At 44.2% G+C, this 16812-nt stretch overlaps 1 protein-coding gene across 1 annotated transcript; it reads right to left on the bottom strand.

The window, feature by feature from the left end:
- Window positions 1-4255: 4255 nt before the first annotated feature.
- On the bottom strand, window positions 4256-15186 carry ankrd34bb (ankyrin repeat domain 34Bb). The gene is made up of 2 exons (XM_088910960.1): window positions 14851-15186; window positions 4256-8235 (listed from the first exon to the last, which is right to left on the bottom strand). Exon 2 carries the CDS (start codon window positions 8182-8184, stop codon window positions 6586-6588), a length of 1599 nt encoding a protein of 532 aa, XP_088767086.1. The 5' UTR covers window positions 8185-8235; window positions 14851-15186; the 3' UTR covers window positions 4256-6585.
- Window positions 15187-16812: the final 1626 nt, after the last annotated feature.

Genomic DNA, 16812 nt, shown 5'->3' with positions numbered 1-16812 from the left:
CATGTATAGAGCCTTGAGAATGATATGAGTTGAAAGGTGCTTTGTAAGAACTGGTGCAATAATGACTGGGACTGGTGTAGCTGCATAGAATACTGTATCGACACACAGGGGACCCCTTCGGAATCAGTCAGATGTGAGAACCTGAAACCAGAGGACAGTTTTTTCCCTCGGAAGTCCATGATTTCATAAGATCTGAATATTTCAGCTGAACCTTCAATCCACCCTCTATATCAAAATGTGCCGTTGCATACTACATAATGCTGCAAGTGCGAGACGTTGCTCGCAGGTAATTGATGTGATCGGAAGGTGATGTGATAACAGCTTGTTTCTAGTATTTGAGCCGTTTTTCTGCGTCATTGAGCTCCACTGCTATATTTGAACAGTTGTTGAACGGCGAGTGGGCACGTGCCTATGACTGACTGCAGTGTTTTACCAGGTTCATGACCAGAGAGGTGATAATCCCAGTGCAAACGGTTTGTGATCTATCTGATTTGCATGCTCCCCGGCATGTGTAGTGTTTCTGCACACGCAGGGAATGAAGGAGTCAGGACAGGGCAGGAATATGGCTGGTGTCCATTCGCTCATTCAAAGCCTAAATGCTGTATGTTTCTGCAGAGCACTCCGAATGGTGAAATGTTACACCACAGTTTCTGTATTACTTACACAGAAAAGTAGATACGTGCGCCTGGCTCTTGGTGGACAAATGCCACAGTTTGTTAGAGGTGTACTGCTTTGAACTGTATGTAATATGGTGGAGCCTGAGGCCACCTTCAAAAACGGAGTAAAGATCCGTCGCACAACACAAGGGGAGCTGTCCACTGTGGCACTGTAGTCTGTGGTGCTGAAAGCTAGCTATCTGTCCACTACCATGCTCTCTCCTGCTGCTAATTATACTGTATATATTTCCCTTGATCCTATATGTAGGATTTACTTATAAGTCAGCATTTACTTATACTTGATATTGTCTAAACTCTGGAGACATCCATGTTCATCACAAAAATCACTTCCAGTGGTGGATTTTAATATACCCGTGTTTGTGCTTTCATTCTTCCGTGCTGTGGTGTGGTCTGATGTCTGCTCCTTTTCTAAATCTGCTGTTTTCCCTTTCTTTTTCCTCTGCAATGTGTATTTCCAACCAGCAGACTGTTCTGGGGTTGAAAGTAATGTTTTAATTGCTAAAGGATTATTACTTTTAAATAATGAACTGCGACAGGAGAACAATTGTGGATGCGATGTGATGGTAATGTAAAAATGTAAATGGAGAAGTGCCGTTTGGAGCTCGTGATTCATTACTAGAAGGCGGCCTCTCACTGTGTTAACAAGTTCATTGCTTGTCACCGAGTCTGTGTTAATCTGCTCCATTCATAGACCCCTCTTCCACCTTACCTCCCACCTGCTGGTATTCGAGTTCCCTTTCATACAATTTCAGCACGTCAACGAACCGGGATCGCACAATGTTCCTAGCGTCAGGCTCCAAATATCAAGTCCGGATTCTGAAATCCGCGTCTGAACTCTAAAATCGTGAGAATGTCAACGGCTGAAAGCAAGCTTCATGCATTCAAATGGAAAAGAACGGTCTCTCTGTGTAGTGGGGAAAAAAGGGCCAGCAAAATTGCAAAAACACTCCCCTTTTTAACGATTGGAGAATGTGTGGAGCGATTGACTCAATTGCACATATTTCGATCACACAGTACCATGGGTGTTGGTGGACCAGTAGGTGGCGATCTTCCCTCCGGACCTGAATTTCCAAGCCAATGCCCCCGTCAGGTAATCTGGGGTTCTGTGCTGCAGGAGGTGCCATCCTAGGAGGTGTTAGGTGGTGTTAGGTGAAGTGTTGCACCTAACACCTCCTAACTTGGTTTTTACACATAAAGATGTTTCTTGAAGGAAGCGAGGGTTTGAATGTCAACAACTAGGGGGGGGGGGGTTACTTGTCCCACACTCCAGTAACCTTTTGTATGAAGAAGTGCCCCCTGCTCTCAGTATGAAATGGAGCTATTTGTAACAGTGGGGTGTGCACCCCAGTCTCCTGGCTCAACTGCACCCAGAGCTTGTACAACCCAACCTTTTAACTGAATAGCTTCTGATGCAGAGAGACTGCTGTGCGTCACCCTGGTGGGGGCTGCATTTTAAAGCTGGATGAAGGTTCTGCTCCTGTATGTGGTTCTAAACACCTCTAAAGCACTTTGTAATGGACTTCGAGATGAAATGTGTGACGTAAGTGGAAGTTCAAGTTCAAGTTTATTGTCATTACACTCATATACATGGTATATGGTATAACGAAATGCTATTTAGCTAGCTCTCGGACATAAGTAGTACAAAGAGAAAAAAACAACAACAATACAATTGTGTAGCAAAAGAAAGACAGAGACAACAGGCAGTGTGCAAAAAACAACAATAGACGATGTGCAAAAAATACTACAACAGGCAATGTGCAATAAACAACAACAGGCAATGTGCAAAACAACAAAAAGGTAACAGGTTATGTGCAAAAATATGCATCAACAGAATAAAATAAAGGGATAGAAATTATGGGGAGTGAGCTTTTGACATGTGAGGTAGAGGTAGATTTTCAATGTGTGTTTGGGTTTTTGGTAAGAAAGAAAGAAAGGAAGAAGGCACTGTGAGGTTCAGATCATAGGTGAGAGGTGAGGTGAGTGAAGGAGCTGGTATTGGAGCCTTCTAGATTGTTGCTTTGTGGTTAAAACATTTTCACTTTCATGCAGTTTAGTCTGAACATTTATCAGTTGTTAACAACAGATTGGGTGTTTTGTTACCTTTCCTCCACGGTACAGAGGGCCAGTCTTTTTGCACTTGAATATATTTTGATTCCATCCAGTACCTGCGTCATTTACGTCATTGGTGGGACGGATTTGTAAGAGCCCAGCTATTTGAGACGACTTTTGGAAAAACAAGCTTAGCCCCAGAAGTGTTTTACAAATCACATTTAAAAAAAAAAAACTTTATGAATCATAATAGTTCTTTGCAGTTGTGATCTATTGCAAACAAACACGTGCCAAGAGCTGCTTCAGAAGGAAGATGCAGAGGTGAAAGGTCAAAAGATGAATGCACCAGAGAGTGAAACGTTTTGCTACAGGATACTGGTTCACTGTGCCTTCTGCACTTGCGTCTGACAGTATCCTTTCTGTCTGCTCATCTTGCAACCTTATCTCTGCATCAGGCCACCTCTGATGTATGTACAGTTCCACCTATCAATTGGAGTCTGGAGAATTTTCCCATTACCGGTTAATGAAGGGGACTTTTAACAGCAGGGCGGCGTGTTTTGAGTTCTCATGGTCAGTGTACACAGGGGAACATGACAAACGCACTCATATCTTATGTATACTGCACACAGCGCACAGGCTGACGTCTTGTGTAGGTGGATGACACAGTTCTAAAGGGCAGCCCAGGCTGTCTTTGAAACTAGATATGAGATGAAATGAGGCAGAATAGAGCACAGGCTGGAGTCTGCTTCTCAGGGCTCTGGAATGAGGAACTGGTAACGTAACCACATTTGTGGTATGATTTTAGCTTTCACATTTTGTTTTACTGTCTGAACTGCAAACCTTCAATTAGAGTTTTAAATAGAAGGCGTTATGAAAGAAGTAATAAGTCAAAAGGCTCTTTGGGCACGGACTATGCTGTGGAGTGCAGTGTCAGAATTGCAGAGCTGCTGCTGGATGAACATTCAGATGTTCCCTCATTCACATCAGACTAAAGACACCCTTAAATCGCCTGTCCTCTTCCCAGTGCACTAGAAATTTACAGATTTTTTTATGTAAGAAGAAAGATCCACTTTTCAACTTCTCACGTTTTGCAAGCATGACTATAACAGATAATTCACTGGACTTGTTGTTTTCCAATATAGATTTATTATGCACAAATATATTGTATTGGATATATGAATTTTCTTTCAGATGCGTCTGTAATTTCTTACATGCATGTTTTCACAAACATGTTTAGCTTATATTTCTTAAACGTATTATTAATACTCATTTTGTAATTACATTCACAAGTTGTCTGACCGATGTTTGCTGTAAACACTTTGAAATGATTGCCTTTAAATAAGCTATACAGTTTATTATCACTGCTGTAATTCTCTATATATACACACCTGTGAAAACCTTTAGTTTATCTAAATGTAATCTAGTTCCTTCTACATCTAGTTGTTTAATTTCAGGGAAAGGTTTTTATGCTGGATGCAGATTTTCTTTGCAGATTTAGGAAGGACACTGCAGAAACAGAGAAAAAAATTGGTGCAGTAAAGTCTTTTATTTCAAAAACAGCTTTTGGTTGTCACCTCTGCAAGATGTCAATAGAAACAGACACTTATTATGCACTCCAAATCCCCCGTACAGTGCCTTCAACGATATTGCATCTCTGCATTAGCTATGGCTGTGCTGTTCTTTGATGAATAGCATCATTTAAAAAGCAATAAAACAACCAAAGTATTTGCTTCTACATTGGTAAATAAACAAACAGCTTGAACAGGAGGGGTCAGTGCTCAGCAGTGAGTCACCACATGTTCGCTGTTGCTGCTCTTCCTCTACTCACACTCCAGAGCAAGCAGGTGGGCAGTGTTTGGGCCACTCATTTTGCAGGAGAGGAAGGAAAACTATATTTTGCCGCTATCAAACATGAGAACAAACACTTCCCAAAACCCATTGCACTAAGGCTGCATGAGGAAATCAAATCTGGGCACCGCTGACTGAAAACCTTTCCCATCACACCATCAGGATGCAAGCACAGAGGGCATGACCATTTGTGTACCATTTTTATAAATAGAAACGAAAATACCATAGACTCTCAGAATCTCCCAGTGAAGGAATAAACCATTATAAGCAGATGCGCAATTATAATGATGTTCTGTTGATTTTGGATGTGTGCTTCTTAGTTTCGTATGTAAAGCTGGAATCAGGGGTAAGCGTTGTTCAGTGTTGTACACTACAGTATATTGGGGATTGTGACTTTAGCAAGCCAAGTTCAGGAGATCTATGGGGTACAGCAGTGCGCTGTTAGATATTTAGCCAGTGTTGGTGAAAGTTACTTTTAAATAGTTGTCCATTACAATGTGAGGGATAACTTTTCTAAATCGATTTTAAGAATAAAATGTTACTTTACATAAGACCTTAACTTGTCACTGTCATGGATTACGGCTTAAAAGCAACTTTCCCCCCACCCTGTGTTCAGCATGATGTCACACAATAGACAAGTTGGTGGCAGTTTTACAAGAGGATAGATGGTGTCGAAGTCTTGAAGGTTAAGCTTCTAGGACTTACTTCAAACCGAATGAGTAAGATGAAGAACATGTTACCTTCTTGTTTTTAATCTTTCTGATGGTCCATTGATGTTGTGGGGAATGGAACAGCATAAGATGCCACTTGGCTCAACAATCATCTTCCTCTAAATTCTTCCTTTTGCTCCCATCTTCCGTTTAAAGCACTTTGCGGCACTCCTGTTTTACACAGCTTTGCTGTTGGTTTCTATAGCGGGTGTGATTATTAGGCACCGTGTCACAGATGGTATCTTCGTGGATGGCTTTAGCTCTGAAGGGGACACAGAGCGTTTCTGTCAGCTGGGCTGAAGAGGCTGAGAACTGATGCCCTCTGGGCTCCCAGCAGTCTCTTAGCCTTTAGCCCTTTGACCACTGCTGATCGGGACTGTCCTTTCTACTGCCACATCTAACTAGCTTCCATCCGCCATCATGCTTTTTAGAAACTTTCTGAAGTTTTGTGCATTCCAGCTGTTGTCTGTTTTAAGTGGATGTCGCATGACTTCACTGTATCTACTCCATCACTGTAGCATTTTGTATTGAATGCTCTGCACATATCTGTTGGGAAATATCCTGCAGAAAGAAACAAAGAACATTTAAAAGACACAACACACCGCCGTTACCATTGGAAAGCTTGTTCTGTTGTCTGTTCCTTTAATGTGATGCATCTAATCTTCTTTTTTGATTTTATTTCCACACAAGACGATTCACAAACACGTCTTCAAGAAATATTCCTGCCATGATATTTCAGTTTTCTGTTGCTGAAACTGGCGAGGCTGCAGGGAGATTACCCTTGCCACCCACATGTCTGCTTGTAACTTGTATGAATGTCACCAACAGGCAGGAAGGGCACAGATCTACCCCCAGTCTGATCAGGTCACCACTAGACAGAGAGATCGGTGGGAGGGCCCGTAAAGCAGAGGAGTGGAAGGGCCTGCCTCTCTGATATTTCTGCCAAACCTTTCATAGGTGCAGCACTTGCTACCGTGGTTAAGCTTTCGCTGTCAGAACAAGCCCATGTAAAGATGATACTCGGCCAATCAACAGTTTTAAGTCATTATTCTGAAAATGTGAGAAAAGAATTATAGGCTTTCGGAATCTCGTTGGAATCACTGCTGCAGCTTAAGCACCTCCAAAGATACAGTGCGTTGTGAAAGCTGGTTAGGATACACAGCAGTTCGATGAATTCATGGCGAATTGCGGAGCCGCTTTTAGAAAGCGTGAGAGAAATGTGTGATAACACAGTGGAAAAGCTGTAAAAGTGCAGCACACAGATTGCCGTGGAGCACCAAGAAACCAGTGCCAGCGTCTTATTAATGACCAAAAATCTCCTCGAAGTTCACCAGCTGTTTGATCTGCTCCGTCTGCATGGAGTGCCTCCGCAGCAGCATCTTCTTGGACTTGAGATCCTTGGGAAAGGTGGGAGCCGAGGGAATGAGGGGCTTGGGTCCCCCGGGGATAGCGCTGGCTGGCTTGCTGCTGTTACTGTTGATGGCCCCAATGTCCGGGATGGGGTGGTGGGGGTTGAGAGGGGGGAGGTATCCTGGCCTGGTGTGGGAGATGTGATCCAGGAGCAAGGCTCCCGACCCCCTGCGCTCCAACATCCCTGGGTGCCTCCGAGCCACCTGAGCAGCAGACACGTTCTCCAGAGACTCCCGGGACCCAGACAGCGTGGAGTGGTGCACGGAGACGAGCTTCTTCTTCTCCAGAAGGCCTTTGCCGTCCTCCGTGTGGCTGGTGTACATGGGCAGCTGGGAGTCCGAGCTGTAGTGGTCCATCCCGATGTTCCTCCTCTGTACAATGTTCCTCAGGCTGGAGACAGCCAGGTTCTGGATGCAGTCGGGGTCCTTGTCCACAGGGATGGCGCCGCAATTGCGGCTGATGTCTGGGTGTGAGGCGGAGTGTAGCGAGTGTATCTCATCATAGGACATCTTCCGGGACACGCCCCCTCCCCCGCCGGGAGACTGCTCGAAGGTCTTACTCAGGCCGCCAGCGTCTTTGACATCAATGCTCTGGTGACGGGCGATGGGTGCCTTGGGGAAGGTCAGGCCGTTGATTTTGAGGGACAGCTCCTCCTCGGGGGTGATGTCCGGCAGGTCCTCGTTCAGGGAGGTGGCTTTGTTCTGCTGCAGGAGCAGCAGCGAGGGGGGGATCTTCAGCCAGGGTTCGGAGTGCAGCCGCTGCAGGTGCAGGAGTTTCGCCACCCCCCTGGCTGGGCTGGGCTTCCGAGTCGGGGAGCCCGGCTGGGAGTTGGCGTTGGTGGTGGCGGCGTGGGGGCACTGCTCCTTGAAGCTGAAGATGTGCTTCTCTGGCTCAGAGGTTACTGGAGAGGTCTTGAGCTCGATTTCTGAGGGGGACATGCAGGGCACCGGCGAGTGGCGGTCTTCCAGATCCGGAGGAGGGGGGACGTTCAGGTACTGCTTGGTCATCTGTCTCCCTGAGGGCAGCTTGTCCGTGGTGATGATGATCACCTCCTTCCCTCGCGCCTTGCACGCGTCCAGCAGGACCTTCAGTGTCTCCTTGTCGTCCGAATTGACGGCGTAGACCAGGGCAGAGCAGCTGGAGTGGTCCTCCAAGCTGGGGTCGGCGCCACTCTTCAGCAGCAAGGACACCACCTCCACCCCGGCCCTCTCCAGGCAGGCGTGCATGAGCGCCGTCTTCCCGGACTTGTCCTGGATGTTGGGGTCGGCGTTGTTCTCCAGCAGGTACTTCACCATCTTAGCCTTGCCGACGCTCTGCTGGTCCACGTGCTTGGTCTTGCAGGCGATCATCAGCGGGGTCTCCCCGCGGTCGTTGCTCTCGTTGATGTAGGCGCCCCCCTCCAGGAGCAGGCGGGTCAGGCGGAGCCGGCTCAGGTAGACGGCCTTCAGCAGGGAGTTGCCGTCTGTCCGCACCTCCATGGCGTCCTCCATCCTGGCTACCCGGTCAGGGTCTCAAGCTTCATCCGTGCAGCGCAGCAGGACCTGAGCAAAACCAGGAATGAGAGCCTGTCAGTCCCCACACCTTTCCCCCCACGTCTTGTTCCATCTAGAGCACAAAGAAGCAACGGGAGACTTCCCAACGTGGGATAGACTGGTTCTCTACATCCCAATCCCCGGGCGTCACCTTGAAAATGAAATACCATCTTATTTTAGCTTACTGATAATAGGTGTGGCCTTATAAGTTCACATGTACTCTATTTGAGCTAATCACTGAATGTTCCTTTTTGGAAGTATGCCAGCACCGTAAGATGGTTTTCGCCTGCGCTGCCTTCAAGGCTGGCTGTCGGTTTCAGAGTGCACTGCACTGTACTGTCATCTGTTTTAGCATGGTTATCCTTGATGGCTTTTTTTTCCCTACTAAAATGACTTCCATGTCGGTGGAATTGGTGGAGAACAGGGAGCACAATCTATTGGCCTGTGAAGACGTTTCGATGGAAACATTAGAAAACATCAGAACCGCGGCAGACAATGTCTTTTCGAGGCCGCTGTCGTTTCAGGTGTATTCAAATCGCTGTCCTTTAACCCGACAGAAAGTTTTCTAGGTTGGGAAACAAAAGCCCAGTCTGATCAGGATATATCAGCTGAGCCGCGAGCCGCGGTACCTCTCGTCAAGAGCTCATTGTCTGCTTCAGCCTTGCTTCTGCACCTTTCAGAAAGTCTTTCTCTGCTGGTAAAATGTCATGTCTTGGCGCACAAAAATATAGAAATGTATAAATGCGGGAAAAGAAAAGAAGACATTGAAAAGCGCTGAAAGGGTCAGGGTTAAATGTGACCTCACTGCAGCCTGTCGCGTAGATACAATGTGTGTGGGAGTAAGACTGCGGGGATAATGACTCTTTTCAAAATAATATCCTGCCATTCAAAGCTCTTTGTTGAAGGTGATTAAAAACTCAAGGTGAGGAATGTGCAGAAAAGATGGAGTGGGCTTCTGTGTGAAGGAATGCTTGTGAAAGGAAAGAGCGTTATGCCAGGCGAAAGCCCCTTCATTTAAAACGCTGGTATTCTGGCCTTCATTTCTCCACCACTGCTGCCGATGTTTCACTGCTGTGCCTTTTATTCCACCCCTTTAGGAGTTTCACTTTCTTCCCATGCGATCGACCTAAACGTGAAACGCTCCAGATGGATGGACAAGAGGGTGAGAGGACTGTCATCCCTGCTCTGCAGGAACTTACTAGACGACAGGAGTGACTCTGAATTCTCGGGCACCTTCAGCAGGGGCAGAGCCAGCGAATAAGCTGATCTGCACCAGATTCTGAGCTGGGGAATCATGGTAGGGCAACAATGTACCTCACAGGATGAATGAAGGACTGAGAACACATGAGAACACATCCCAAAAATGGGATACCTGAAAAGAAGTATTTTAACCCTTTAATGTGAAGGTGTTACATTGGATTGAGCTGCAGCCTTGCACTGATTTAAACAATGAGACCGGTCTAGCAAACTTGTAATAGTTTGCAGAACCGTTCATTCAATTCGGGAGTCCATTTTAAATCCTGTCTCTATTGCACAGTGTGCTGGAATAATGTGAGAACTCTGTTGGACAATGGACCTTCTAAACCATTTCTCTTTGCTGACTGGTTATTTGAAGGAACGATTTGCTTATTTGGGCAAGAATAAAATAATCTTTAGCTGCTGTTCAAGGCTTTTAAGATTCTAAAATCCAAAGGCTTGAGTCTCTCTAGGTCTAGACCTGGGGAATCTGACCTCTCAGTACAGGGTGTGCCCTCAATTGATTAAATGTATGCTCTTTTTAATTCCTTACAGGTCTGAAAATGTTAGAGATTTTTTTGTTATGGTGCCCTGTAAACATTTAGAATGACATTTTTAGCAATGCAAAACTGTTAAATTCAATTAGGAAAATAATAATTTCAATTATTGGTCAGTTAGATGGGTGAGAGTTGGCTGAAATGACAAGCACTAAGATCCCCAGGAACAAGACTGACAATTTTACCACTAGAAGTCTACTGTATCTAATGAATAATATTGTTGATAGAATATTACAGTATATACAATATACAGGGAGGCACAATCCTGATTCTGGAGGGCAGGTGCAGGTTTTCATTCCAGCTCAGTTCTTAACTGAAATCTGATGATCATTGGCCTACCTGGACCAGTTAAACAGCTTCTCCCAGCTCCTAAGGTGCAGCTGCTTTGAAGAGATCTAGAAAACCTGGATACGCTGTCGCTCTGGGACCAGGATTGTGACACCTCTGCTGTATATACTGTACATCTCTCGTGTTGTGTATACTGTACATCTCTTACTGCTGTATGGCTAGGAAGGTGTTCTGTTAGTGGCGTATTTCAAGACACCGTGGTTTAATTTTGCGTGCATTTAAAATAAAGACTTCTAATCATGATGGGTTAATACTGTTATTCTGCTTTATAAACGTATTTATTTAAGGGTCTTCTAAATGCACCTTCAAAGCTTATATTGAGTCAGCTGAACTGATTATCCCCATTGCTCATGTGAGTAATTAGTCACCTGCTGTTTGTGTCTCAGCTGAAAAAATAAAACAACACCACAAACAGTCAGGCACAGCTTCATGCAACTAACGTAATAACAGACTAAACTGATGGGCGACTAAAGAGAAGAGTCAATTTGTATTGAGCTAAAATCTATAGCCACCCATCATTTATGAAAATAATCATAATATATATTTTGGAGAAAAACAATATAACAATGGATTTATGCGTTTGTCTTTTCCCTTATAGCTTCATCAGATAATTCCCTTCTGAATTTAGCCCACTTTGGTCTATTTTCTTAATGGGTTGGGAGGAAAGATTTCTTTACTTATAGATTACAATAGACAAGTGGTAATAAATGTGTTTGATGTTAGATGACAGAGCTAACAGGAAAATGTTTCAAATTTAACTCCAGTGTCTGTTTTGGCCATTAATAACTGTGCAAAGAGTACATTTACAATGGTGTCAGATTTCTTTAAGAGGAGATTTGGGGAGCTACTAAAGAACATTTGTATATTTGACTGTGAGTTTGCCTTGAATAAGATAAACGAATCACTGAGCCCCAGTCCAGTCATTCTTTGTGGTCACCCTGAATCAGGGGTCTCTAGCCCTGGTAATGGGGAGGCCCCAGTCGTGTCAGTATTACAGGTCACCCTGAATCAGGGGTCTCCAGCCTGGTCCTGGAGAGCCCCAGTCCAGTCGGTCTTACAGGTCACCCTGAATCAAGGGGTCTCCAGTCCTGGTCCTGGGGAGCCCCAGTCCAGTCAGTCCTACAGGTCACCCTGAATCAGGAGGTCTCCAGCCCTGGTCCTGGATCTCTCTAATATTTCCTGAACTTCTATTTTGTAACATTACAGAGTTTTGTAATATTTTAAATCTCACTGTGGTTGCTGATATTTTACAGCAGGTTGGTACCCACACAACTGAACAACTGAATCACACTTGTTGAAGGCTCATCAGTTTTTTTCACTCTGCTGAGCAATTAAAATCCTTAACACGTCCCTGCTGTATCATCTAAATGAGCGCCCCTTTGCCTTCTGGACATCATTTCCTTAGATAGGCTTGGAATATTCTATAGTGATATTTTCCCAACACCAGTTATTTGTTTACCTGCTGAGTAATGCTGATGTTTTAAATGTAGTTATGCACTGAAAAATATAACTGTGCCCTAAAATTATGGGATATTTTCCTTGTGTTTCTTTTAGCTTGGTGAACTAATGTTTGCATGTTAAACACCCGCCACCTTTTTTTCTTCTTATGAAAATTGCAGAAAGAAATTTGAAAGCTTTCAGGAAAATTTAGAAATTTAAAATTAAAATTAGAAAAACTAATTTAACCAGATGAGGTCATCCATCCGTTCCTTTTCAAACTGCTTTATCCCATTCAGGGTCACTGGGGAGCTACAGCCTATCCCAGCAAGCAATGGACACAAGGTAGGGTACGCCTCGGACGGGACACCAGTCCATGACAGGGCACACACAGACACAAGCAATCCCACCAGAGTCAAACTTGCCATGTCAATTATCCTACCAGTATGTTTCTGGACTGTGGAAGGAAACCCACAAGAACACGGGAAGAACATGCAAACTCCACCCAGACAGCACCCCAGGATTTGAACCCAGGGCCCCGGCACTAAAAGGTAGCAATACTTCCCACTGCGCCTGCGAGTATTTTTAACCATTTTTTCCTAACCCCTTCTTCTTTCACAGAAGGCTGACCATTCTCTGTGAACTGCGGTGAGGCTCCTGAAACAGGCAGGGAAATCTCTTTTCATGTGCCTGTGAAAAGCTAAAGTGTGCCCTGAAAAGCAGCAGGAGTGATGATCCACAAACCTCAATCAAAGGTCAGTGATTACCATGGCTTCTCTAAATATGTGTAGAGTCCCCAGTTAACGCCCTTGTGTGCTCAGTCATTCAGACATGTACTGTAATTGTGGAGTTATTTCAAATCAAAAGAATCTGAGAGAATGCCATAAGTTAGGTAATATATCCCAATTTGTCAGAGCACCAAGGCAGAGAAAGTGACAGAGGAGCTGTTCCTAGGTGGCTGGAGAAAGTAAAACGCTCTCCCAACAGCTACACCTCACATCAGTCAAACATCAGAAACAGAGAGTCAACGCTCAAGGCAGCAACTCTCGGAACACCACCATTACAAATCCTGAAGTCCAGACAACAATCACAGCAACAACCAACCTTGTTGCAACCGTGACATTGAAATCACTTCTGAGTCAACAGCAGTATGCTGTCCCCCCCCAGGAGCTGAGGTGGTTACCATCTTCCAGAGAAAGAGAGCAGATGTTAACTGACCTTCTTGTTTCCTGCTTCCTGTGTTTTAAAGTATCAGCTGACCAATCACCTTCTCAGAACTTGTCAGGTGACTAAGGGCAGCCATTCCTTCCCCACAGCCTTCTGGGTAATTTGGACCACACAACGATGTCAGTCTGTCCTCTTACAATTTGTAATACCTCTTGACTGACAAATTCCTCACCCATATCACCCATTTGTCGAAAACATGACAGAACCAAAACAAGTACTCATAGAGCAATATATCTTCTAGAATCATCTTAATGATAAGGGGTTTTGGGGAAAGGTGAAAATTGAATTACAAAGGGCAGGGCAAACAACGTCAATGAGAGTCGCGGAGCATGACAAAATAATTTTACAAAATAAATGATTATTTGAAGCAGTTATTGTCAAATTGCAGGCAGTGGGCAATTTTGTTCCTCCTAATTTGTATCGATCATCTAGATCCTGGTTTTTAAACTAGTCAAGTTTGCAGATCATACCAAGGAAGATTAGCAAATGCTTTTGGGGGCAGCAAAACAAAAATCAAAAAGATTTAAATTAATTTAATGCAAATGAGAAAGCAGCAATAACATGAATGATAAATACAAAAGGAGAAACACTGAGCTAGAAGAGGCTACTTATGTAAAAGACTTTTGTTGACGCATCATTTATATCTTCAAAACAATGAGGGGAAGGAATTAAAAGGAAATCACAATATTAGGATAGTGAAAGCATATAATTTAATCAAGGGACTCTGTTCAAACTGCATGATACACTAGTGAAACCTCATTTAGAATATTGAGTGCAGTTTTGGTCACCATGTTATATAAAGATATTGCTGTTCCTGGATTAGTCAGGAGACTAAGATACATTCCTGGCATGGATCAAAGGAATGCTCTACTGTGACAAACTAAACGAAGTGAATCTTTTTAGGTGAACGGAGAAACTATGAGGTGACCTGGTTCAAGTATTCAAAATCCTTAAAGTCAAAGAAGCAAAGAAGCTCTTTTCAGGAACAAAAGAGAAACATGAACCAGAGGACACAGATGGAAAATATGGGGAAGAGCATTTAAACCTGAGAACAGTGGGAAAGAAGTTTTACACAAAGGGCGGTGGGAGTGTGGAACAAGCTGCCCAGCCATGTTGATGAAGCTGGTACGCTGGCTGAATGAAATGATGAGATCATATTATCAATGGACTGCTGAAAATCAATGAGCTAGAAATGTCAAATGACATCCTTGTGTTTCTTATGTTTTTATAGATGTGTCTTTTCAGATACAATTTTCAGATTGCATTGCCTGAAAGAATAAACCTTGGGATTTTATTTTCATTGGTGTCATCCCAACTTTGTGTTTGTTAAAATAGCAATATGGATATTTTGGATTTGCAAAGTTCTTTGTGAATTGTACTGAATTATCACACTTCTCTTCAGTGTGCAGCACATATAATGTGCGTCAGTACTGTGTGTTTGTTTCCACAGAGTAAGTGAGCAACCCACACCATCTGTGTGTATCAGTCATCTCTCTGAGCTATCAGGACATCATAACTAACAGGAGTATGAAACACAACCACAGTGAGGAACTGTGAGGCAGTTGATAAACAGTAAAGACAGGACTTTGGAGACATTTAGAGATAAACTTCACCCAACTGTTAACAAAAATAAGTGCAAAGCTGGAAAAATTACGTTGTATTTCCAATATTATAGCAGGCTGTCATTGTACCAGAGTTTACATAGTGCAAGACAGATCCTGATTTCTTGAGGTTTTAGAGACAGTACACATACTACTTCTCTACCTGTTAAACAGCTGCAAGTAGAGCAGTGTAAAAATGTGAGTAATAAGGCACTTACCAGTGTAGCTTCGTCATGAATCCTGTGCAGAGCGCTTCAGTCCCCGGCTTGTTGCATGTTACATCTTGCCAAATGAAAAGGTAATCCAGCTTTGAGGTTTGTGTTAAGTCTTATACTTAGGGGTAAAAGGACAAGAAATGGATATCTTTCCCGGAGTGAAGTGTGTCTGTGTGTAGTGATCTCTATTCTAAAACTACTGGTTCAGAAACAAAACCCTTGATGTTTCACATGGTGGGGTTGTAACAGAAACCCACAGCTCTGACTGTAAATGTGACAGGTACTGCAATTACAGGCAGCACGAGAGTGGGCAGTCAGCTGGAGGGAGTCAGGTTGTCTGCTTTCCTGCTCAGTGCAGAGGTCTGATAAGACCTGAGGGGGCGTGGTCTCAGTGGTGATTGACAGCCTGAAGCCAACCAATGGGCTTTACGCAGTCCCTAAACAGGGGCTGGACAGCAGAGGAAGGAGGGTGTCCCCTCAGGTGGAGCTGGAGCCCCGGCGGTTTCTCCACTGCCCTGTCCAGCACACTGGTACCGAACTGAACAGTGGTAGTGTATTAAATACATGATGTCAAAGAGTGCTTTGTGCTTCCTTCACATTGGCTGGTCTAACAAGGATATAACAGCAGGTTTTATTTTTGAAGAATCGAGAGTGTGTTATGGCAGGGTAATTCCTGTCTAGTGAATGACACAAAGGTATTTACACTGATAAACTGACATTGTTTATTATAAGTTCATAACCTGTCTCATATGTACAACTCGCAGTCCCAGAAGAACCGGTTTCTTTACTCAGATAAGACGACTTCTTTTTTTGTGAGGGAAGATGTGGGACCTTTTCTTTTAACAATCAGCTTGTGACTTCTTTTTTAATTCTGACATTATTTTAAATGAGAAAACCGACACTTTTTCTTGTCCTGCAAGGTGTTATTTTTTATTTCTGTAAAGGAGCAGATAACAGATAAGAGGTGGCTGCCATTACGGTAATGCTGTGTGTACTCTATATTATTGCCAGCGCAGTATCAGAGTAATATTGCCAGCTTTCCTCTTACCGGATGTCCAGGCATCTTAGGTCAGGTCTTTGGTGTGCCTGTTCATGCTGATAGAGAAACCTAAAAAAACCCTTTGGTTATTTACACACACAAAAAAGTCTACTTAACGTGACTCAGTGGGCGGTTTTAATGCAATGCAATTAAAAATTGAATTGGCGGAATTTAACTCCTGCAGAAGAAAATTGTCCATAAACACTGGATTGAACCCATTATGGCCACATTACATTACTGGATAATTGTGTTTAGTGACACAGTTCATCTTGAGCTGTCAATGATGCAGGTTCATTTACATTAGAAGCACAGGATCAAGTCTCTACTTTCCCGACCAAGCGCCAGCTGGAGTGAGGTATTGTCAGGGTTTACTTGTCATAAGACCCAATGCGAGCGGTAGAGTCTGGAGGAAAAGGAGACTTACTTAGGAGCAAAGAAGCAGTGATTTATTTGTGCAGAAACAGGGACAGTTCATGAGACGGGGAACCCTGGAAGAGACACAGGTATCCAATCCAAAAAGGAGTCAGGACACAGTCCAGGGGTCCGAATCCGAGTAATCCATCCAGCGGCGACGCAAGGTTAAAACCCCCAGGAAGGGGAAACACAGACACGACAAGACATAGGAATCACGGGGCGTGGTCCTCCAAGCCCCGGGCTCAGGATGCAGGAGATGCCGGGGATGAGACCTATGCCCTCACGCCATGAACGTGGGGAGACCTGGTGCCAGGCGGGCCTCATGACATCCATATGCTAATGCTGAGCCCTGGGCATGGGAGCTGCTGGGATTAAATAGAGAGGCAAACAAGACACAGTGGGAGGACAGAATCACAAGGAGCTAGGGAGAAGAGAGCAGTGGAGCGCCCTCTAGAGGAGGGATGTCGACCGTGACAGTTATCAGTTAACCACATTTTTAGCTTTACTTTATT

The sequence above is a fragment of the Atractosteus spatula genome, chromosome 3 (genome assembly GCF_055471065.1).
Source record: "Atractosteus spatula isolate fAtrSpa1 chromosome 3, fAtrSpa1.hap1, whole genome shotgun sequence".
Taxonomy (NCBI): Eukaryota; Metazoa; Chordata; class Actinopteri; order Semionotiformes; family Lepisosteidae; genus Atractosteus; species Atractosteus spatula.
The sequence above is the reverse complement of the archived record's forward strand: the minus strand, read 5'-3'. Positions and strand labels throughout refer to the sequence as shown.